This window comes from Acomys russatus, chromosome 14 (genome assembly GCF_903995435.1).
Source record: "Acomys russatus chromosome 14, mAcoRus1.1, whole genome shotgun sequence".
In the NCBI taxonomy this organism is placed as follows: domain Eukaryota; kingdom Metazoa; phylum Chordata; class Mammalia; order Rodentia; family Muridae; genus Acomys; species Acomys russatus.
The window spans coordinates 24,629,266-24,652,356 of NC_067150.1; the positions used below are offsets into that span (position 1 = coordinate 24,629,266).

General features: G+C 50.1%; 1 protein-coding gene across 1 annotated transcript; it reads left to right on the forward strand.

The window, feature by feature from the left end:
• Positions 1-745: 745 nt before the first annotated feature.
• On the forward strand, positions 746-20,396 carry Adamts8 (ADAM metallopeptidase with thrombospondin type 1 motif 8). The gene is made up of 9 exons (XM_051156112.1): positions 746-2,043; positions 9,321-9,560; positions 10,274-10,409; positions 11,007-11,174; positions 12,066-12,370; positions 14,294-14,477; positions 16,600-16,772; positions 16,878-17,053; positions 18,946-20,396. Exons 1-9 carry the CDS (start codon positions 1,273-1,275, stop codon positions 19,514-19,516), a joined length of 2,724 nt encoding a protein of 907 aa, XP_051012069.1. The 5' UTR covers positions 746-1,272; the 3' UTR covers positions 19,517-20,396.
• Positions 20,397-23,091: the final 2,695 nt, after the last annotated feature.

A 23,091-nucleotide genomic window follows, 5' to 3' on the forward strand; every position in this document is an offset into this window, starting at 1 on the left:
GAAAGGGCGCGGAGCAGGTGGCTAAGACTTGTCCTTGTTAGAGAACGTGATTCTGAATCCAATCTAGACCCGAATTGAACCCTTATGGCTGGAGTGGATGCAAATGTTGAATTTTGTGGTCTTAAGACTTTCATCACTCTTCCTGGGTCCCACCCTCCTCTGCAGGAAGATGTGGCGTGTGGCAGAGTGAATTAACTTCCCACATTTTTATGTATTTGGAGCTGTAGGCAATACAGTAAAAGGGACCTGACCACCTTTCCTCAGGTCACCAAGGCAATTGACAGAACTGTATGACAAAAGACAGGCTGGAGAAGTACCTCCTCCCAGGGGAAAGGGGAACTTGGTGGCATTGAATACATTTTACCTCCCGGATGGTAACCTCTCACTGTCTGCCCCGACTACCCTCAGAAGCAAGCAATTAAGTGTCCTTGCTAGCCTTGACCAGGTGGCACTTTTTAAGTTCTGCCATGGTTCTTAACGGACAGCGTGATTTCACTATGACTTTCCTACCCCTCACTTGTGTTCTCCATTAAAGGCTCTGGAACCTTCTCCCAAAGTCTCTTTTAACACTGTCCGGTCTGTACAGGTATCTGAATAGTGTTGCTGACAACAGTGCAGAGTGTGTCTGTCACCAGCACCTGGCCCTAGCACAAGAAGAGGCTAGTGTCTCTCCCCTCTAGGACTTGCCTTCAGGGGCTGTCCAGCATTACAGGAATTGACGTGGGTCTTTGCGTAGAAAGGGGGGGGGGGTTGTAGTTGACACTTAACTACTTAACTGTAGGGATGGGCTCACTGATTCCTGATTGGTTTTACATTTCATCCTTCTTTTTTCCCCTCCTATCCTTCCTTCTTTTCTGTTTCTGTCTCTGACCCCAGGGGAGGGGAAACGGGAATAGTGAGAGATCAAAAATAAACCTCTTATGTCAAAGCCGGGAAGGAATATAAATACGAAAGGCTCGGCAGCCCACTCGGTGCTTCCAGAGAAAGGAGGCGACCGAACCGGACAGCGCGGAGGACACACGCTTGCTCGCCGCCCTGGGCGCCAGCTGCTCAAGCTCTGCTAGGTTAGCTGACGGGCGCTGGAGGAGCGGGCTGCGCGAACCAGAGGGGCCGCCAGGGGACCGCGGCGCCTGCTGCCGCTGGCCGAGTGGGCCTCCCCATCTGATTGATCATTTTTCCTGGAGAGAGCGGCCCGGCCGCCTTGGGCCACCAGCACCTGCCCGCGCGCGGCTGCCTTCTTCGCTCCCCCGCGCTCTGCAGCCTTCTGCCCCCATGCTCCGAGACCCCACCGCCGCCCGGTGGCCGCCCCTCCTGCTATTGCTGCTGCTCTTGCAGCTGCGGCCGCCGCCACTCGTCTGCGGCGCTCCGGCGGGGCCGGGAACCCGGGCACAGGCCTCGGAGCTGGTGGTGCCCACTCGGTTGCCGGGCAGCGCGAGCGAGCTCGCCTTCCACCTGTCCGCCTTCGGCCAGGGCTTCGTGCTGCGCCTAGCGCCCGACGCCAGCTTCCTGGCTCCCGAGTTCAAGATCCAGCACCTTGGGGGCTCGGGCGCGGCGGCCGGGGACGAGCCAGGACTGCGCGGCTGCTTCTTCTCGGGCACTGTGAATGGGGAGCTGGAGTCGCTGGCGGCGGTGAGCCTGTGTCGCGGGCTAAGCGGCTCATTTTTGCTGGCAGGCGAGGAGTTCACCATTCAGCCGCAGGGCGCTGGGGACTCTCTGGACCAGCCGCACCGCCTGCAGCGCTGGGGGCCGGGGCAGCGCCGCGAGGACCCCGGGCTCGCCGCCGCCGAGGTCTTCCCCCTCCCTCAAGGAGTGGAGTGGGAGATGGAGATGGGTGAGGGGCAGAGGCAGGAGAAAAGTGACAACGAAGAGGACAGGGAGCAGGACAAAGAAAGGTTGAGCAAAGAGACAGAAGACTCCCGCGAACTGCCACCACCCTTCGGATTCAAAACTAGGAGTAAGAGGTTTGTGTCCGAGGCTCGCTTCGTGGAAACACTACTGGTGGCTGATGCGTCCATGGCTGCCTTCTATGGGACCGACCTGCAGGTAGGACTTGAGAGCCTCCAACAGACGCTGTCTAACAGTCCATTGCTTCTTCCCCCATGACTTTCAATCCTTCCCTTTCCACTGGAGCGGGGGGCGGGGGTGGGGGGTAGGGGTGGGGGGGGGCGGGGATCCCTCGCGCTCCCAAGCCCAGCCCCAAAAGGGACTTTCTCCTTTGTGAGAAAGAGCAGTAACTCCATTAACTTCTGCCATCCCGGCTTCCCAACCTTTCGTCCCTTCCAATTTACAGTAGAGGCGCTGGCTCTGTCTCTTCGGAGCCGGCATCCTGAGTCTCCCGCAGTCCCCAGGCACCTGCTTCTCCCCGAAGGAGAGGAAAACTGCCCTTTTCTGAAAGAACCTTGCCCCTCCTAGTCCCACTTCCCGCAGCTCTCTACTGTCCCAGACTCTCTGAGACTCCCTAGGACAAGGAGCTGCGCTGGCACAGGGTGGCTCTGTGACTGTGTTTGGGTACAGAACTGAGGCTCCTGTAAAGTAAAAGACTTTAGAGGGAACTGAACCTGGAAGGAAGCTGTCCAACCTCTGTTCGCCCAGCTGGTTCTGATCAAGGGGCACAGGCTACCTTGCCAACCTGGCGCTCAGCCCCGGCAGAACTTGGCAATGCCAGCATCCAGCGCAAGAAGGAAGGGGGACAGAATTTTTGCCTAGGGGCTCAGCCCAGAAAACTGAAGTTTCAGTAAGAAAAGGGAGGGAGCAGGACTAAAGGATGGACTTTTTCAGTTAACTGTGTTCAAAGCACCCAGGGCTGAGCTTTGGTCCACCCAGCTCCTACACCTCCTACACCTCAGCCCAGAATCAACTTTCAACTGACCTAGGCAGAAAACCTGAGTCCAGGACCTTATTGCTGGTAGCTGAGCAGCATTCCTTACTGCACGCAGGTGGTGCTGACTCAGCAAGAAGTGTTCCCAATATGTCCCTCTGAAGACAGGGCAAAGATATATTACAAGAAGGACAAGGGGCAAGGGTCCCATTTGGGGGGGGGGAATATATGGCACTATAAATGTTAGCTCAGACAAAGGAAACTGACCTGGCCAGAGATCACAGTTCCCCCAGTCAGGGATCCTAGCACCAGAACAGCCCAGTTAACACTTTGGCAGTGATGTGTCTTTGATTAGGATCCCCATCCTAGCTAGAATCAACCTGTACCTGGCTGTTTTGGGTGCCAGGAGCATGGACATTACCTTTGCAGAATGGCCAGGCAAAGAGACAGCACCTGCTGCTTCTCATGTGGTCTTTCTCACCTTCCTGTGATGAAGATGTGTTTGATGAGAAAGTTCCAGTGGAAACCAGGTGGAGAGGACAGAAAGGGTTGTGGGGGAGAAGACCACGCATGTGACTGCCGTTCTATCCATTGCACAGACCAGTTAAACCTGGGACAGTAGCCCTGCATGCTCTAGTGGTATTGGCTCTGCTCAGAATACTGCAGAGGGCTCTGAGCCATCGGCCCCTTGAGGTCTGATCTGTGCTGACGCTGACGTCATATTTGATTCTCTGCCTACCCTAAGAGGAGGCACCAGTCACTTCTTCTGACTCCTTCCCCCACCACCCCCCCCCGGTAAATATTAAAGATGTGGAGAAGGGTGAGGAGGGGGCTTCCCAATTCACCAAGACCACTACATCTGTCTCTAGGCTTCTCCAGGAACAAACCCAGAGCTAAAAATTATATCCACCCCCACATGAGAACAGTCCCTAACATCTGCTGGATGGCCAAAACGTAGACAGACCAACATGAACATGAAGAAGCTGCAGGACAAGTCAGGTTTTCAGAATGCAGTGCCAAAATGTCCTTCCTAGCACCTCTCTCAGCTGCTCATTTAAACACTGAGTTGTTAAACATTTCCTTCAAGGAGGCACTTGAGGTCTCCAAAGTTCACAGCTGTCCAGGCTCCAGAATTCCCGAGCTACCGGAAGCAGGACATCTGGTTCTCCCCCACCCCCAGGTTATGCTGACTTCTGCTTTGAGGACCAGGTGTGTCGTTCACACCAGCTGGCTTTCTCTAAGAAAACGAAGTCCTAATACTTTGAGACTTGGCTGACTCAAACCCACCTCTTCCATACAGAAGCCAGTCAGTCCTAAACCTGCAAAGAGACTCTGTACAATCCATCCATACAGATAGAAGTCACTTTGGGGTGTCTTTGGGTAATGGGGGTGGTGATGATAAGAACCCCTGATCCTTTAAGGAAGAACAAGGGCACTTGGACAAGGTAATTAACTCTGGTCCGAGCATCACTGAGACTGCTTGATGAGGAGGCCAACGTCTGTCTGGTCCAGCTGCTTTCTGAGTACGCTCCATTTACAGGATGGTCTTCTATGCATGACCTTAACAGAAATGCTTCTGAGAGACACAGAGGAAGAGTATACAGCTCAGAGAGGGCTTGTGGCTTTCCTAAGGCCATGCTGCTGTGTGGCAAGCTTTATCTGCCACACACCTGAGGTTTGCTGAGCCTAAGGCTAGTGTTGCTTGTTGCTGTATCATGCTGCATCTTCTCATGAGGAACACGTGTGGCTCGAATCACCCTCTCACATCTGTCTGCACTGGGGCGTGGCTCCTTAAATCCAGCAGTCTCAAGATGCCCCCTCAAGGTCCCAAGCCCCATTCTGAGAAGAAACCAACTTTGCCTTCAAAGCTTCAAGAAAGAATTGGCTATGATCCAGACTGGTATCATTGCTAAGTGACAATGACATTTACCAGAACACTGCAAATGAGTTCACTTAATCCCTTCACAAGAGGGACCCCTGCCTCCCACCTTCTTATCTGGCTTCAGAGGTAAGGGCTCATCAAAAGGCAGCCTCACAGATGCTTAGACCAAAATGTGTTACCTGGCCCAAGCGCCTTCTTCTTCCTTAACAGATCAGGGGTTCTTAGCATCAATATCAGCCCCCCTCCGTTACCCAAAGACACCCCAAAGTGACTTCTCTATGTGTGAATGAATTGTTCAGAGCCTTCTGGCTGGTTACATGTTAAGGCTTGTCTTCTGTATGGATGAGGTGACTTTGAGTCAGCCAGGTCTCAAAGTACCAGGACTTGGTGGCTTTCATAGAGAAAGTTAACTTGTATGAGCAACACACCTAGACCTCAAGCAGAAGTCAACACACCCTGCTTCAGTGGCTAAGGAATTCTGGAGCCTTGGACGGCTGCGACTTCTGTCAGAGCTGGGGCCAAGGGAGCTTCCTGAAAAGAGGGACCACCTTAGGAGAGCCCATTAACTTTGGCTACATCTCAGATGTTAGTAAGTGTTCTCTAGGCGGACTTGGAGCACAACAGAGTCCAAGCATTATGTGGACCTTCTGAACCGTCTTCTCAGCCGGGAGCATGTAGGGGTGGTTCTTCTTTTCCAAAGCAAACTGGAGCATTCCCAGATGCAAGGGTCCTGGCAGCTGATTCGGGGCAGGGTCTGTCACGGTCATCTTATTTACCTCTACCTTCTGCCATCACTGTTCCCCCACAGGCTCTAGTACTGTACTTATCCTGTACCCTGTTCTGCCCAGAGGAATCTCTGCCTGGTAGCATAAATACAAAGAGTGTCGTCTTTTGATGTCAGTAGTGGGCGGGTTTGGATGGTAAGCAGGTACTGCCTCCAGCAGCAGCTCTACAGCCATGTCCGTTTTCATGGGGGGAGGACTTACTTATGTTCAGCCCACCTTCCAAACAAGGAGTCCTTCCCATCTCTTACATCCGCTAGTCAGAATGACTAAAGATACTGACTATTTCCCAAAGACAATGTCCAAATATCCAAATGTTGGGTGTGTGCAGATCATGGCAGGGCAGCCTGGCTTGTTTGTTTACTTGCAAACTTTGGGTTTGGTTTTCCTTGTAGCAGCCAAGATTGATGATAGTGTAGTGGCCGGGAACATAGGCTTAGGAGGAAAATAGAAGTAACTGAGAGCTCCTAGGCAAGTATCTATCTCACTGTACCTTGATTTCCTCACCAGGGAAATAGAAGAAGTATTCCCCAAGGGTTGAGATTGTCTTGAGAATGTAGCAAAGCATGAGACACATCTGAGTCAGAGCCTGGTAGACAGTTGGTGTTCAGCAAAGCTATTCCTAGCGTTGTCCTTAGTGGTTGCAAGCACTTGTCAAGAGTGGGTATAATGGTACAGCTACACATCACTGAAATGCTAGCTATTGCTTTTCAGCTTTGCTGTCCCGTATGGCAGAGAGACCATCTTTGCCGATTGCCCCAACTCTGAGAGTTTATGGTTGGCTTCTGGCAGTTCTGAATAAGGGTAGCTTTTGCAGCAACACCTTTTGCTGTTTGGGGAACAAGATGCGGTAAAGGATGGCTATGTGAGTCTTGCTCTTTCCTGCCCCTCTGCTTCGCCATTTCCTCCTTACAGCACTGTCCTGTCCTAGATCCTAGAGTCTACCCAGAAGGAAGGATAAGGACAGCACATGTGGACAGCCCCAGGCACACCACACAGGATTTAGTACTCACTGTGTGAGAGCAGATAAACAAAGTACTATAGGTGACATTGTCACCAGGATGTGGAGCCGGTGGTAGTGCACCCTGCGAAAGCTCAGCCACCACAAGGATCCCAAAGGCAGGTTTTGATTGCCAACAGGAGCATCCAGGATCCTGGGGGGAGGAATTCTTTAATTCAAATAATTCTGGGTGTACTGACAGAGAAGACCCCCAGAAAAAAAAATACCACGTTTACCTAAGGAAATTTAAGTTGTTTGACTCACCTTGACTGTGGTGATCATGGGCTTCCATCACTCTGGCATAGTTCTGGGGGTTGCCTGCCAAACAACAGGGGCCTCAGTCAGTAGGGGAAGAATCTCACTCCCACCCTGGAGCTCACAGTTTGTACTTGTGTGGTAAGCCGAGAGGTATAAATAGACACCAGGTGGCAGAGCAAGCAAGCCATTTGACCTTTCCCCATGACACTGGGACTTAGAGATACTGGATCTGTAAGTCGGGTCCATCCTTCAGGATGCAGAGAACAGAGGTGGAATAAGAAGCACACAGTCTCCAGGTGGCACAGCTAGCTCAAGCTTAGCAGTCCTTGTCCCTGGAGAACTATGAGGTGAGCTACGATGGCAGCTTCCTGCCACTGTGTCTAGAAGATCTAGCTGGACGTGGAGGTGGGAGCAGAGGACTGGATCACAGAATCTCGGGGGCCCTCCACTATTATGCAGATTGCCATCTGAGATCATCAGCGACAGGGAAGGACTTAAGATGTCTTTATGGCCAGCTGTTGCCTGGAGACAAAGACTTCCTGGCTGTCTCAGCCTGACTGCTGTTCAGTATCTGGAGAAAAGGTCTCACAAATTCCCTGTACTGTACTCCTTCCACGTAGCTCTTTGTCTCTTCCCTGAGGATCTACAGCATCATCTGTCACTCTACCTAAGTCTGGTCTGGTCTGGTCAGCTTGCATATACAGACCATGCTCGGACCTCCCCCAAATCTTCCAATCCTTCATGTTAAACCTCCTTGGTTGAACACCTAGAAGCCAGCTTCTTGTTTCTCACACTGTTTTGAAATAGACCTCACCCTCCCTAGTTTTCAGATCACGGAACTGGAACTCAACAGGAAGAAATCCTGGAAGGCTAGTTACAAACTTCTCCAGACGAGATTCCCAGGGGTTGAGCCAGGCCTAGCCTAGCCTTGCTTGACAGACCAGAAGACTGTCTGTCCTCCCTCAAGAAGCAGTGAAGATCTGGCCAGGAACTTGTCTCACAAGCTTCCATTCCTCAGGCTCACCCCCAGTTGCATAACGATGTGATTGCACTTTTTTCTCCTCAACAATCCAACTCAGGGAACAGATGCCAAGTTGCAGCTTTGCTGATAAGATGTTTACATCAGCCTAAACAAGCTGGAGTGCATGGCATGCTAAGCAACCTGCCAGCCTGTTGGGGCATGGGGGGGGGGGGTAACGAAACATCTGGTCTATTGCCCACGGGATGAACAGATAGGTCTCATTCACAAATGGAATGCATCTGGAACTCCCACGCCTGGCCTTCCTCAATGGAATGTCCCCTTTATAGCCTCTCCTCCTCCTCCTCTGCTCCCACCTTAAACCACAGGAGAACAGAAAGAGGGGAGCTGAGGGAGGAGAAGCTTCCAGGAAGCAAAGAAAGACAAAGCATGGAAACAAGTGCTCAGGCGGGGCCACACCATGGCCTCAAAGCACGCCAGCTTGTCACCCTTTGTCTCTGCCCCTGAAAAATAATCCATGAGGTCCCTGAGGCAGGACAATAAGCTCCCATCTGCACTCCCCTCAAAGCCTTGGAATCCAGCAAGAAAGCAGTTGGCAGCTCAAGGATAGGCCAGAAGCCAACTAATGATGTAGGACCATAGGCCCTTCAGTTGGCCTGGGTGGAACTGGAAGCAGGTGGGATCCTCTGCGTGTGGGTCTCATTAGGCCCTCTGGCTTCTCCTAAGCCCCGAGCAGAGATGAATAAATACTGGGGGAGGGCGGTGTGAGATGTTCAGACAGAGACCAGAAGGCTAAGCTCTGGGAACTCTAGGGAGGAATGTGAGCCTCAGACACACACCTGGGCTGGCATCTAGTCTTTAATAGTCGTGTGATGAACTTGAATGACTCACATTTATAACCAGAATGCCAATGCCTGATCTATCCTTGCTGTGAGAAGCGAATGAGGTGAGATGTCATTGCTGAGGGTGATTATTAGAGCAGAGTTTTCAGAGTCAGTGGTTCCCATGCTAACAGGTAGGAGTTATTCCAATGAGCACTGGGGAAATGCTCAGACAGATTCTAAGAGGGAAATTCCACTGACCGTGAGCCCTCAGCTATTGCTTCTGGGGTGATGCCAGGGAAGATGGGGATGCCAGGCAAGGAACCAGTTGGTGTTCCGGGCTCTTGGAATAAACCACCCAAGCCAGAACTTTCTCTTTGCAGTTCCAATGCAGCCTCCATGCTCCATAATCAGCTGCTGGTACATTTGCAATGTTGCTGGTGCAATGGAAGAGCTGCCTGTGTTGAATTTTAGTTCATTACTAGGAAATAGGTCACCGGTGAGCTGGTCTGGATGTTGACTACATAACAGGTCTGGGTTCAGATGATGGCTCATTCACTTTGTGATCTTGGGCTAGCCACTGAGGCTAGGTCATCTCCTCTGGGGAAATAACACCGAGTCCTCGGATGTTTTGCTGCTCCTCATGGGAGGTTGCATATCTAAGGCTCAGCCTAGAGCCTTGCATGTGTGAGATAAGTGTCTCCTAACAAGAGGTGGTAGGAGTGGGCAGCTAAGGCCATGAAAGTGAGTGCATTCTCCCACTGTCCCCCTTCCCGGTAGACCCACATCCTCACAGTGATGTCAATGGCAGCCCGAATCTACAAGCACCCGAGCATCAGGAACTCCATCAACCTCGTGGTGGTTAAAGTGCTCATAGTGGAAGAGGAAGGATGGGGCCCCGAGGTGTCAGACAACGGCGGGCTCACGCTGCGCAACTTCTGCAGCTGGCAGCGGCGCTTCAACAAGCCTAGCGACCGCCACCCGGAGCACTACGACACCGCCATTTTGTTCACCAGACAGGTGTGGGCTGGCTCTGAAAGCCTGGGAAGATGGGAGATGGGATGGGCAGATCAAAGGGAGGGCTCTGAGGCCAGGCCAGACATGGGAACTGCCTCCCTGCTGGACCCAGCTGGAGTTTGGCAGCCTCTCACTGGAATGAGGAGAAGGGGGTCAGGAGGACATGTGTGAGGCCGTTGCAAGGGGAGAAGAATCTAATAAGGGCTCTTTTCCAAAAGTTTGTGACCAGCTGTCTGCTGAGGTCATGTTAGGAGGAAACGGGCTCACGTAGTCCTGGCAGAGGCCTGGAAATGAAAATGGGAAAGGGGTTCTGTCTTCAGTCTGGTTAGGCATAGAGATGGTAACAGGGAGGCTGGCGTTTCCACATAAGAGGACAGCTATGGTGATTTCCACAGCTTTCCTGATGGCCAGTAAGCACGGTCATGTATGCCAGGCACAGTCATGTATGTTTCTTGGACCCCTCTCCAGGTTAGAAAAACAAGGATAGGTGACCTATAACAACCAAGATGGGACACTCAAGGAGTCAAGACAACTAGGTAGAATGTCTAAGTGTTGAACTCTATGGATTCTCCAACTCTTTTCTAAACACTTTAGTAGGCTCAGTAGTGCTTTCCCCATCGGGTGTTGTCTCTCAGAAGGCTGAGGGGGACCCTGAGCACTCACCTCTGGTCTCCATGCCTAGCCCTATAACCTAACATTCTCTCTTTGCCACACAGAACTTCTGCGGGAAAGGAGAGCAGTGTGATACGCTGGGGATGGCAGACGTTGGCACCATCTGTGACCCCAACAAGAGCTGCTCAGTGATCAAGGACGAGGGGCTGCAGGCAGCCTACACCTTGGCCCATGAACTAGGTAAGTCTCGTCATGCCAGAGCTTGCTTTGGAGATCAGTGGAAGCTGCCTCTTTCAAGTCCACAGCTACCTGGATTCTGAGAAGGAGGCAGCCTCACACGTGGCCACTGACAAAGTAGTTCTATGTAGGTCGATGTTATGCTTGATATTACTGGCTCCACTCCTACTCTAAGCATAAAATTATTGGTGTCCTGGGCCATCAGCAGCATTACCCAAAGAATGCCAAAATATGGAAGACGTGTTCAGTCACCATGATGATGTAAGTAAGCTAAGTGGTCAGGCTTCGTGGGAAGATGGATTATGAAGAGAGAACCACGTTAGACAGCCAACTGTGGAAGTGAACGTGAGATCCTCTTACGCCAAAAAATAAGGGGGTCATCTGAAAAGACTTCTTGGAAGTAGGATGCTGAGAGTAAAACCCAAAATGAAAGTGTTCAGGGAGTCGGGGTGGCCATACCAATGAGGAGAGGGTAACAGGAAAGGACAGTTGAGACTATCAGCACTGCTAGCCACATAGGGAACAATGCATGAGCAGGACCTGAAGGTGTGGGCAGCTGGGATGGACCACAGCTCTCTGCTCCCCTCACCCCCAAACCAGGGCACGTTCTCAGCATGCCCCATGATGATTCTAAGCCCTGTGTGAGGCTGTTTGGGCCCATGGGCAAGTACCACATGATGGCACCATTCTTCATCTACGTGAACAAGACGCTGCCCTGGTCTCCCTGCAGTGCTGTTTACCTCACAGAGCTCCTGGATGACGGTCACGGTATGCCCCACTCAGTCCCCTCGGCTTCTCCCACCCATCTGCTATAGAGCCTCTTTCATCGCTGTTGGCACCTGCTCTGCCTTGGGGACTCCCAGCAGCTGCGCTTTCTCACAAAGCCCATAGGGGTGGGGAGAGACTTCAGAGACATGTCACTCTAGAAAGGCATGCTAAGCATCCTCCCAGAATGCTCTTCCTTGCCCTCATCTTCCCAAAGCCGAGCCTTGGGGTAACTTAGATTTATTCATTCTGAAGCAGAAGGAATTAGTCTGAGAAGGTTGTCTAGGAGTGGTGAGTTTAAACAGAATGTAAAGGAATGGAAGACTGTTTGTAGTTTGAAAGAGCGGAGAAAAGAATGTTCCAGGCTGGAGTGGTAGACTGTACGGCAGCTCAGAGATGACAAAAAGACTGGGGCAGGTCACGTGAGAGCAAGGATCTAGGGCAAAGGTGCCAGGTCAAAGTTTAGATTGTCGAACAAACCAGTATAGCAAATATTCTAGATTCTTCTCAAGGAGGCAATGATATAGAGCCAATGCAAAAATAGTAGGCTGTACAAATGTCAATACTCAGGCTTTATTTGCATGTTGGGGAAGTGCTTTAATAGAGCAAGTGGCTGGCAGTCGCGAGACGCACATGGATTATCGCAGGGAAGGTACCTAACAAGAGGAAAGTCAGCCTACAGAAACCTTTCTACAGTTGCCCAGAATGAAACAGTGCACATGGTTGGGCGCTGGTGATGTTTTTAGATCAAAGATGAAGAAACCAGGATGCCTAGGCAGTCAAGGGCATCATTCCGAATTGGAGCTTAGTGTAGGAGCTCAGTGCAGGAGACCATGCAGAGCTGAGAGCAGGGCCTTGCCCTTAATTTGACTCACCTGTTTCCTCTATTCTCAGGAGATTGTCTCCTGGATGCCCCCACCTCGGTCCTGCCCCTTCCCACAGGCCTCCCAGGCCACAGCACCCTCTATGAGCTGGACCAGCAGTGCAAGCAGATCTTTGGGCCTGATTTCTGCCACTGCCCCAACACCTCTGTGGAGGACATCTGCGTTCAGCTCTGGTGCCGTCATCAGGATAGTGATGAGCCCATTTGCCACACAAAGAATGGCAGCCTGCTCTGGGCTGATGGTACACCCTGTGGCCCCAAGCACCTATGCCTGGACGGCAGCTGTGTGCTCAAGGAAGAAGTGGAGAATCCCAAGGTGAGGAAAATAGAGAGGTGATAGAGGGAGGAGAGGAAAGATGGAGGGGGAGGCGAAGGCTGTCCGTGTGAGTAAGAGTCAGGAGCTAAGACAGTTCGCGCCAAGCCGCAACTGTTAATTATCAGAAAAATCAGCCGTCTTTCAACGAAACAAGTTGTAATTACCCCCACGTGTGAGGAACTTTGAGATTTGCCCGTGTCTATGGGCTGCTGCCATCACTCCCCAAAGTTTAGCATGCCCCCTTTTGGTGCTCTTTTGTAGCTAATTTGAAGGCTTATGCAGATTACTGAAGGTATGAAGGCCAGAAAGTGGGCACTAAAATTGGGAGCCTAGAGGAATCCACTATAAATAGAGAGTGAGGTAGACTAGGAACATTTCATCAAGGGCTGAGTATGCACAGCCTACCATGTTTGAGCTGAGTTCCTTAGTAGAAACCAGAGAATACGTGTAATGGTAAGAATGTCATACTCCCAGAGAAGGGGAGAAGGGATCCGAGTGGCCTGTGTCCAGGAAGAGAAAACTTGGCCCAGTACAGAGGAAACTTGCGTGAAAAACCAAGGCAATGCCAGTGAGGGTTTTCAGTGGTTCGCTGCTTCTCCCTGCTCTTAATACATTCAAGCGGCAAGGCTGATCACATTTCTCCTCCTGCGAGTCATGGAGCCTTTGTGATGAAATACCATCTGATGAGTTTCATAGCCTGGGCCCTGCCCAGTGCTGAATCGCCACGGTGGCCCAGGCATATTCCAAGGGCTGTCCTCAGTGGCATGCTCTTGTGCTGAGCTTGGGAGCCCCCCTGGGCTGTGGAAGCCACACGTTCCCAACCGAAGCCTGGGCTGGTGCAGCATGCATGGATTCCAGCTCAGCCACCTCCTGTTCTCCCATTCATCCTTTTCTTGTGGTGTTGAAAGAAGAAGAGAAGGGTCCAACCACTCGTCTCAGAAGCAGGGCCAAGTGAATTTTGAGAGTGACATAAAACAGTCACAGGAGCGTCTGTCCACAAAATGAAAAGGCAGGATTGGAAACTCACTTTTGTATGCAGTCTCATGCCTCTGTCAAATGAAAGCACCACCACTGTAGGATTTTCTGTTTGGACCAAAAGAATGAGAAGATGCTATGAAAATCATGGAATGCTTTCTTTCTGGGCAGTGATGCATTTTGAAAGCTTGCTTTCTTTCTTTATCTTTCTTTCTTCCTGTACTTACTTTTACAGTCTTCTGTTTTCATTTTTATATGAGCAAAGTGTTGCTTTGGTAAGAGAAGAGGATTAATTTAGAACCCTTGATAGAGCTATCAAAGGAAAGGCTTTGTTCTCGGAAGTCAGTTGTAAACTTGGAAGTCACTCTGTTTGTTGCCATCCCTGTCCTAGGACTGGAACCAGTGGCTGTTAGAATGACGGCAATACCTCTCTGTGGCCATTTCTTTAGACCACTGGTTCTCAGCCTTGGCACTAGTGACATTTGGAGCTAGGAAAGGCATTGGGGAAACTGTGCACTGTTGGTTATTTAGAAGAATCATTGTCTTGATCCATTGAGTGCTAGTGACATATATTCTCCCCAGATGAGGCAATGACTCTAGACTCCTGCCATTGAGGACAGTGTGAGCACCAGTGGAGACCTACTGCACCAGGCCCAAACTTATTCATAAAGGTCTCTCCCTCACACTCGCTCAGCAGCTATTGGGCTGAGCACCTGGCTAGGGTAAGGGCAGTCACAGCAAACAAACCCAGCACAGCCTCTATGCTTACTAAGCTACATCCAAGGAAGCCACGCCCACCGTTAGACAAGCAATTGAAGTCAGTTACAGAACTCAGTACCCTCAGATGAGAGTAACTAGAAAAGGAGTCAGGCCCACAGCCACCAGGTAGCATAGACAATTGAAATCTGCTCCCCTTTGGTCCTGACGCAGTAGCATCGTGTGTTGCAGGCTGTGGTAGATGGAGACTGGGGTCCATGGGGACCCTGGGGAGAATGTTCTCGCACCTGTGGAGGAGGAATACAGTTTTCCAACCGTGAGTGTGATAATCCAGTGCCTCAGAATGGAGGAAGATTTTGCCTGGGAGAGAGAGTCAAGTACCAATCATGCAACACAGAGGACTGTCCACCGAATGGTAATTACCTGCCGGAATGGCTGATGGGAAGTCTCTTTCGGTTCAGACTTGAGCTCTGATCTAGATTTATGTGGGCTCTGCAAGACACCAAGCTTGAGAACCATCCTTGGGCACCCGGGACTGCTCTCACTTTAGGGGAGAGGCTGATGATGATGTCCTGGTCTTCCAGAGAGAGACAGAGCATGTCACTCCTAACCAAATCTGTCTGGGAGGGACCTTTGAGGAGGGGTTGTGTGGAGGGTAATGATCCTCTTGGAGGCATCTGAACCCTTCTCTATGTGCAGATGGCAGCCTTTTCCAAAGCAAGTGGCAGAGCCAAACCTCCAAGTTCTCCCTAGCCAGCGCCAGCATTCAGCCCAGGCAGGAGGCGGGGGCAGGGGGTGGGGTGGGTCTGAGTGTGATTGATTCCTGGGCACATTCCTTCTGAAAAGAGCTGCCCATCTTCCCCCCAGGCCTGACAGAGCCTTCCCCAGAAGGAGCAGCCCCTCTGCCTCCCCCTGCTCATTCCTATCCCCGAGGTCATGCTGGAAAACACACACACACACAAACTCAAAGGTGGAAAGGGAGCAGTAGCCAACTTAGGAAAGGGGATCGGATTTTTTTTTTTTTTTTTTTTTTTTTTTTTTTTTTTGGCTACCTTCTCCTCCGGTGCCAGTTTGAGCAGCTCCAGGAAGTGTTGGCAGTGTGGGAAGACAAGAGGAGCTTTAGGAGAAATTCCCCCAACTGCCAAGATGCCCTGGCATTGGGCTGGTGTCTAATAGGGGAATCTGTAGGCTCGGCAGTTTTGTTAAACAGGGAGGATCGGCAATGGTATGCACTCTAGCAATTTCTCTATGGTACTAATGACAGTCTTCAAGGCAGGCATAGGGGATGGGTGACACTACAACTTCACATGCACAGAGATCAGCCTTTCCTATCAAGTGTCAGTCAAGGCCTCTGTGTCCACAACTGTAGTAGACACAGAAGATAACAAATGCACAAGGCACAGTCTCTGTCCTCTGCAGTGCAGCTAGTGATAAATTATCCCTTATGCTCAGACAGTTTAGGCCAAGGAAGGCTGGTGAGACAGGAGGTTATGTTCCAGGATGGGGCAGGTATGAGAAAAACTATCATTTTTGGGTAAAGCCAAGCAGAAGTTGCACCATGTCAAAGCCAGACCACAAAGGTCCTTAATGCCTGGAAACATGAAGCATATGTAGATTGTCCGCGACAACTATCCTATCAGGTCATTCTGACACTTTTCCAGTTGCAGCCAGGACCCCTTCCCCAGGATGGGCTCACAAACTCAGCACCGTTCAACTGTGTTTAGAATCTCCATTGGGCCATTCAGATGCAAGGGTGGAGATGCATGGTAGGAAGAGCAGGCTTCATTCAGGATTGTTCGAGGAAAACACTAACATCTGAAGGGTACGCTGGTCTAAAAGCTGTGCACATATACCTTCATGTGTGAGCACTGGGGCGGCTCACTGGAGACTGAGCACTGGGTCCCCGAAGAATGGCACGAGACCTGGGCTGGAGATTATGAGATTTATACGCAGACATTTGAAATCACAAATTTTCCTGAATCCAGCAGAAGATGTTGTTTGTGGTAGATTAGAAATAGCACAGAGAGATGCTGGAATGTTCAGGATGCTGGAGTGCCAGCCTCACTCAGAAGCATAATAATGAATGCCAAATCAAACCAATTATAGGAAGAATAAGATAATGCTGATTTGGGGGTAATGATAGTACCTGCAGTTGGAGCGCTCCCATAGATATTCAGAAGTATAGAAAGTCAGATGTAGAGGCAAGATCAGGGCTAGAAATGTCAGTGAGTCTTTGTCGCATGTCTGTTGTTGCTAGGGAAGTCAACATAAAGCATAGTTAACAGGCTCCTGAAAAATAAAGCTCTGTGTCAATCATGCATCCCCAGCTGGAAAGGGTACTTGTGCCAGAAATCCCAGTGTGAGGCTGAAGGGTCACACACCCCCACACAGGTGTGTCTAGAAATAATGGGCTGTGCCTGTGCCCTTGGGTTGCGTCCAAAGCATCCAGAAAGAAAGGAACTCTGGATTCATACCTTGTTCTACCAGCATCCTTCAGCGGGTATGTTAGCTCCATTGCCGTTCCTTACTCTTCTCAGGAAAAAGCTTCAGGGAGCAGCAGTGTGAGAAATACAATGCCTACAACCTCACTGACCTGGATGGGAATTCCCTTCAGTGGGTCCCCAAATATTCAGGAGTGTCCCCCCGAGACCGATGCAAGCTGTTTTGTAGAGCCCGGGGGAGGAGTGAGTTCAAAGTGTTTGAAGCCAAGGTAAGAGTCTCCTGGATTTGGACAGGGATGGGAGGGCAGGCACATATTGCCACCCCCACCTGCAGACGGCTTCTGGGTGCTATATACCCTCTCTTACTTTCCCAGGTGATCGATGGCACTCTGTGTGGGCCGGATACTCTGTCCATCTGTGTCCGGGGGCAATGCGTCAAGGCTGGCTGTGACCATGTGGTGAACTCACCTAAGAAGCTGGACAAGTGCGGGGTGTGTGGAGGCAAAGGCACTGCCTGTAGGAAGGTCTCCGGTTCCTTCACCCCCTTCAGGTGGGTCTCCTAGAGGTTGAACCCAGGCAGAGAACATAAAAGGCTTTGGGCACTGATGGCCTCCAACTTAACAGTTGTGTATGTAGATGGGGGATCTTATAAGTACTTCAAGACTCCATTTCTCTACAACATGCCAGTGGCTGTTTCTTTGCACCGTCACTTCTCAATGTGGGAGTTCCTGAGGTGGGAGGTGTAGAACACGTGGAATAGGATTTAGCTATAGAGATCATGGGACCAGAGCAGCCGTTGTTTCATTAAGAGCCGGAGGCCGCACTGACAGGAATGTGTTAGCTCTGAGTCAATTGTCAGGAGAGCAACCCTGAGTAACAGCACTCAGCCACAAAGCAGCTCCCTGAGGCCAGTCATGGGAGAAGATATCTGACCCTAAGGCCAGTGAGCCTGCTTTCCTATGACAAGACCTTTCCTTCATCAGAGAAGAGGGCCCAAACCCACGGCTCAGGAGCTTTGTCCATCTAGGGACCGAGAGCTGCTCACAGCCAAGCACCCCACATGCAATGAGAGCTCCTGGAGTGGTCCGAAGCACTTTCATCCTATCGGGCAAGGCCAAAACTATCATTCCCTAAGCTAGGATTGAGGAAGTGAGACACAAGAGGATCCATTGTCGCTTCTAAGGTCACACTGAGTTAACGATAGACAGAAAGAAAACGTAGGTTTCCTCTTTTTTTCCTTCCTCTGCTGTGCTAGAGATTAAAGCTAGGGCATCTCTGCACACCAGGCAGGTTCTTTAAGTTCCCGGTAATTGTTTGTTCTCTGATGTCTCTTGCACTTCCTGAAGAGTCCCAGAGACTAAAGTCAAGGTCAAATGTTTCCTTTGTCACGACGGTATGGAGTACATTCATATGACTTCCTAGTGTTCGAGCCTTCTATCAAGCCCCAGTACCTCAGAGCTTTTGTCTTTTTACCAGTCAGACACCCCATCTTCTCTGTACCCTCCCCCTCTGCATTCCATCCTTTTTCCTTTACTCCCTTCTCTTCTGTCTTCTCCTGTCCATGTATGTATGTTATGGTAGTCTCGTGTCTCAAAAAAATAGAACCAGAAAATGGAAGTATTTTCAATTTAAGCTCAAAATAAGTAGGGGGGGGGGAAGCATAAGCTATTGAGATCCTGAGTCCCTTAGCCACTTCCTACTAGATCCTAGACACATGGCCTTGGATCCTTTCCCTCACCTTAGACTGCGCCCAGCTGGACATACAGAACCCACCAGATGCCCTCCTCAGTAGTTTATCCCAATCCTGTGTAACCCAGTCTCCCAGAGAAGGACAAGGGCATCCTACATAAAGCCCCCATGTCTACGATGGACTGCAAGCATTTTCCCCAATAGTGCCCCATCACTAACAACCACGGTGCTGCTCATGGTGTCTGGGCATGCTCACAAGGTACTCCAAAGAAACAAGCTTTCTTCTCATAGTCATCTGATACTAGATGCAGGTAGACTCAACAAGGAGGTGTTAGTCCTCATTCTGGTTGGGTCCTGGCCTGAGCTTGGCCTGTCCATGGGAGTTTGGGCTCTAGCCCACTTTTACCACATGAGGTGGTAAATGTATTGGAGTTCTCTCCTGAGTCAAGGGTGGACCAGGTTGCCCGCACTTTTCTCCTAGGCGCCCCTGTGTTGCTGTCAAGATCCAGACATTTAGCTGCCTCCATATCTACAGTAGATTTGCCAGATGAAGCAAAAGTTCATGCAAATCCCAATGCCTAAGACAATTCTATCTGCCTTGGCACCTAATTTATTAGAGCTTGGAGGCAATCACTTTATTATTTGCTAGTTGCCTTTGTCTGTTCACCCCGCCCCAGACACCTGGGGGACCCATCTCAGTTTCCAAGATGGGAAGCCACCAGTCCTAACAGAGTTTTTCTGTCTCCGTCATAGTTATGGCTACAATGACATTGTCACCATACCAGCTGGTGCCACAAACATTGATGTGAAACAACGGAGCCACCAAGGGATCAGGAATGACGGCAGCTACCTGGCCCTGAAGACAGCCAATGGGCAGTACCTGCTCAATGGCAACCTGGCCATCTCTGCCATAGAGCAGGACATCTTGATGAAGGGGACCATCCTGAAGTACAGTGGCTCCATGGCTACCCTGGAGCGGCTACAGAGCTTCCAGGCCCTACCTGAGCCCCTGACAGTGCAGCTCCTGACTGTGCCTGGTGAGGTCTTCTCCCCCAAAGTCAGATACACCTTCTTTGTTCCCAATGACATGGACTTCGGCATGCAGAATAACAAAGAAAGAGCAACCACCAACATCATCCAGTCATTGCCATACGCAGAGTGGGTGCTGGGGGACTGGTCTGAATGTCCTAGCACTTGTGGAGGTAGCTGGCAGAGGCGGACTGTGGAATGCAGGGACCCCTCAGGTCAGGCCTCTGACACCTGTGACGAAGCTCTGAAACCTGAGGATGCCAAGCCCTGTGGAAGTCAGCCATGTCCCCTGTGATCCCCTTGGTGGAACTGCCTTAGGCTTATGGACTTGGGCTACTGGGGTATAGACAAGGGTCCTCTCTGAGGTGTTACTACATATCAAGATGGCATGGCCCTTCTAGGCCTCCTGTTACTGCAGCCCCTTGGATACTGCCTAATTCATAAGGAAGAGGAGAAGAGGGTATGAGGATGACAGATCCTAAAAGTTGACTGTCTAGTGGACTGGACTTTGCTTATGTTCAAGTAGAAGGTATAGGTTAAAAGGAAAAGTGCACTTATTGATCCAAATGTGAGATTTCGGAGCCAGCCTCTTTGCAAAGGACTAGAAAAGTTAAATGAAAAAGAAGAAATCTGTTCTATTTTGGTTTCCCCAATAATTAATCTACCTCATAGCAGGGGGGAAATTAGTGAATGGGAGGTATAAGGCCAGGTGTTAATGGTGAATGTCAAAGCAAGCTCCAGAGCTGTCTTGAGCTATCTTCAGAAATGACCATGGCTGTCTTCGGTGTTAAAAATCTGTTGTGTAAAGAGTGATGGCGTCCATCACAGGGTTGTAGAGAGCCACTTGTCCTCAGGCTTCCACCTGCTGGGGAGGACCCATTTCAAGTATTTATACAAATATGTCTCTGAACTAAAGTGTGATCTTATTATGCCAATGAAATTGTCTAGTCTGGCTCATTGTTTCTCTGGAAAGGGCAAAGACCCAGCACTCAAGACAATGATTAAAACTAGCTTACCTGGAACGCACATGGGGCAGCTGCCATCTTCCCTGGGTATCTTCAACTTTCAGTAAGCTGGTGAAGCCTTTGGCTCTGGTAGGCCTGCTAAATGTAACTTGTGTGAGCAGCTGTTTATCTCTGTTATCCACACCAGTGGTTCTCAAACCCCAGTGCCTCGTAGAGGGCTCAGTCCAACCCAGTGGCTGAGCAGACTGTGGCTCTGCATTCCCAACAACCACCGGAGAGTATAAAGACTGCACTTTTAGAGACTACATTTCAAAAAGCCTGTGTTAGAGAAAATTATAATCTATAGGTTGTAGTAGATTTTAGTACCTCTGGGATCTCTATTTTTTTTTTTTTAATGGGTGTTCATTTTTATTTTGGTTTCTGAGAGAGGGTCTCATGTAGTCCAGGCTGACCTCAAACTCTGTATGTAGTCAAGGGTGGTCTTGAACTTCTGATCCTTCTATCTCCACCTCCCAAATGCTGACATTGCAGGTGTATACCACCATGCCTGTGTTTGTTTGTTTGTTTTTTGTTTTGTTTTACTTTGGTGACAGGAGCTGCCCCATCCGTCCTCTTATGTGCTGACCTGCCTCATTTAAGCCGAAAAAACACAAGAGCCTCTTAGGATCCCAGGATTGCTCACCTTCTGCAGAGGGAGCATCACTCCTGAGACATCGGCCCCTGCTCAGCACCTAACCCCCACCACATTTCATCCCTATCTCACAACCCTTGTAGTCCAACTTCCAGTGAGTGCTGTTAACCTGGAACAGTCCTGATCTGTTACCCGCTGGAAATTTCCCTGAAGGCCTCTAAAATTGGGCCTTCATGGCTCATCTCAGAAGAGCTCCATGGCTCTATCTTCCATATAAAGAACTCAATCCTTGGTCACAAGTGGGTGAACTGAAATGGACATTAAAAGGAAAAAAAAATGACATTCTAGGGTCTGAAGAGATGGCTCAGGAGATAAAATGCTCACTGTACAAGTGTGAAGCCCAGCATGCACATCTCCTTACCCACACAAAAAGCCAAGCGGGCTTCGCAACCTGCCTGTAATTCCAAAGCTCGGGAGGCAATGGCGGGAAACTGCAGGCAAACTGAGTAGCTGGAATAACCACCATCAAACCGCAGGTCCAGCAAGACACCTTACCTCAGGAAGGGAAGTGGAGGGCAATCAAAAAAAGACAGCTGAATCATGTGAAATAAACAAAGAACCAATAAAAAGTATAAAAAAACAGCCGATAACAACATCTGACCTCCACATGCACTCACACAAACACAGACATACACACACACACACACACACACACACACACACACACACACACACACACACACACACACACACACGAGACATACACAGAAGGAAGGAAGGAAGGAAGGAAGGAAGGAAGGAAGGAAGGAAGGGAAATGACATTCTAGCAACAGAAGGGAAGTACCTCAATTTACATCTTCCTGTTTTTCATGCCCTTTTTCCTTGCTTCCCAGTTTCTCTCAAGACATAGGGACATGGGCATCTGGATACTAAAACTAGCATAAATAAGGACTTAGACCCTTGGGGCACAAGGCAAGGCCAGCAGGATGGCAGCTGCTACTGTACTTCTTCACTAGTCTCTAGACAAGGACAGTTGACATCTACTCATCACTGGTGTCTTTTTCATATCTGTCTAGGTTTTTAGTGAATAGGAGAGCAGCAGCCTTACCCAAATATAAACAAGCATGTACACGCGCTCATGTTGTTGACAAGTGATAAACGCAGTGATTTTTTTCCCCCTGTGATGTGTCCCTGTTTGCTAAGACTGATGTGTGTTTCTGCAAGTCTTTATGCCCTTCCGTTTCTCATCCTCCCCCAAATAATCAAAGACAAGTGTGTCCTCTTCGCTGACTGCCCATGTCAGGCCAGCTGTGCCATCCTGACCGCCTGTACCATTACCAGACACAGCTTTTGCCCTGGAGTTCAGCTGGCAGCAAAGCTGCTTATGTGCAAAGCAGAATGGAATCTGACTTGGCTGTGCCTTGCTGTGTGGGCTCAGCGAGGCTCACAGAATACATACTTGTTTGTGTCTGGAAATTCAACAGCTGCAGCTCAGTACTGAGAAACAGAGCTGCAGGGGGAGAGCACACCATTGTAGGCCCTGGCCAACCACAGCCACCTCTCCAGCTCACAGAGGGAAAGACTATATTTCCTCTGCTAAGAGTTTGCATTTTCTAACCATTGCTCCTGGAAACCAGTACCTGCGTTTTCTCTTTGGAAGCCCTGGGGCCCTGACTCAGCAGGTAGCTGAGCTTTTAATCTGGATACTCCAAACAGCCACCCAAAATATTCCTAACCTAGTGCATTAGCATCAGGTTTTTTTGGTTTGGTTTGGTTTGGTTTGGTTTGGTTTTTTCCCAATTTATCATCCTTAAGATAAATAAATCCAAAATTAGCCATAGTGGCACACCTATGCAATTCCAGAACTGAGGAAGCTGAGGCTGGGGGATCTTAAATTCAAGGCTAGTCTAGGCAACATGGGGTTTCTTCTGTGCCTTTTACTCCCAAATAGCTGAGCAGACTGCAGATTCAGGGAGGGAATTCTCCAAATGTAAAGGAGTCTTTTCCTGCCAGCCATCCATGCCCCTAGTTTCCTCTTCATTCAGATCCTCAGCCACCTCAAGGTCATTCAGAAAGGGAAGAAGACAAAGGGCAGAGGACATGGGAACAGCCCTCCTGGGACTCGGGAAGGTACACTGGGGCTCCTGTCCTTTGGAGACCTGTGTGTGGCAAGAGGACAACATGACTTTTATGAGAAAAATCTCTGTGTGCGAAGTCACGGGTGGAAGCTGACATTTTTGCTGCCTCATGGAGGGCAATCATTAAAGGAACAAA

What these genes read in the sequence shown, in the direction of transcription:
- Adamts8 (XM_051156112.1), top strand. Translation starts at nt 1,273, where the DNA reads ATGCTCCGAGACCCCACCGCCGCCCGGTGGCCGCCCCTCCTGCTATTG. An exon ending in CCATTTTGTTCACCAGACAG is followed by an intron (nt 9,561 to 10,273) that starts GTGTGGGCTGGC and finishes TTTGCCACACAG; the next exon opens with AACTTCTGCGGGAAAGGAGA. An exon ending in GGTTCCTTCACCCCCTTCAG is followed by an intron (nt 17,054 to 18,945) that starts GTGGGTCTCCTA and finishes TCTCCGTCATAG; the next exon opens with TTATGGCTACAATGACATTG.